At 48.0% G+C, this 200-nt stretch overlaps 1 protein-coding gene across 1 annotated transcript in view; it reads left to right on the top strand.

Annotated features, from left to right (window-relative positions):
* Positions 1 to 15: 15 nt before the first annotated feature.
* LOC117941283 (replication factor C subunit 2-like) overlaps positions 16 to 200 on the top strand; it is a gene marked incomplete at its 5' end in the record, with an annotated part of 1,254 nt that continues 1,069 nt past the window's right edge. The window contains one exon of the mRNA XM_034866351.1: positions 16 to 140. Coding sequence (XP_034722242.1) covers positions 16 to 140 — 125 coding nt within the window. The remainder of the gene's footprint in view (positions 141 to 200) is intronic.

Here is a 200-nt window from a genome sequence, read left to right on the forward strand (position 1 = left end):
AATAATCATAATAATAACGGCTGCTGTTGTGTCTGCAGGGGGATCGAAGTGGTGAGGAACAAGATCAAGATGTTTGCCCAGCAGAAGGTCACGCTGCCCAGAGGACGGCACAAGATCATCATCCTGGACGAAGCCGACAGGTGAGACAGCTCAACAAACCCTACACGCACCAGACTCCATGTAAATAATCACTACTTTTA

Source organism: Etheostoma cragini, unplaced genomic scaffold (genome assembly GCF_013103735.1).
Source record: "Etheostoma cragini isolate CJK2018 unplaced genomic scaffold, CSU_Ecrag_1.0 ScbMSFa_475, whole genome shotgun sequence".
Lineage (NCBI taxonomy): Eukaryota > Metazoa > Chordata > Actinopteri > Perciformes > Percidae > Etheostoma > Etheostoma cragini.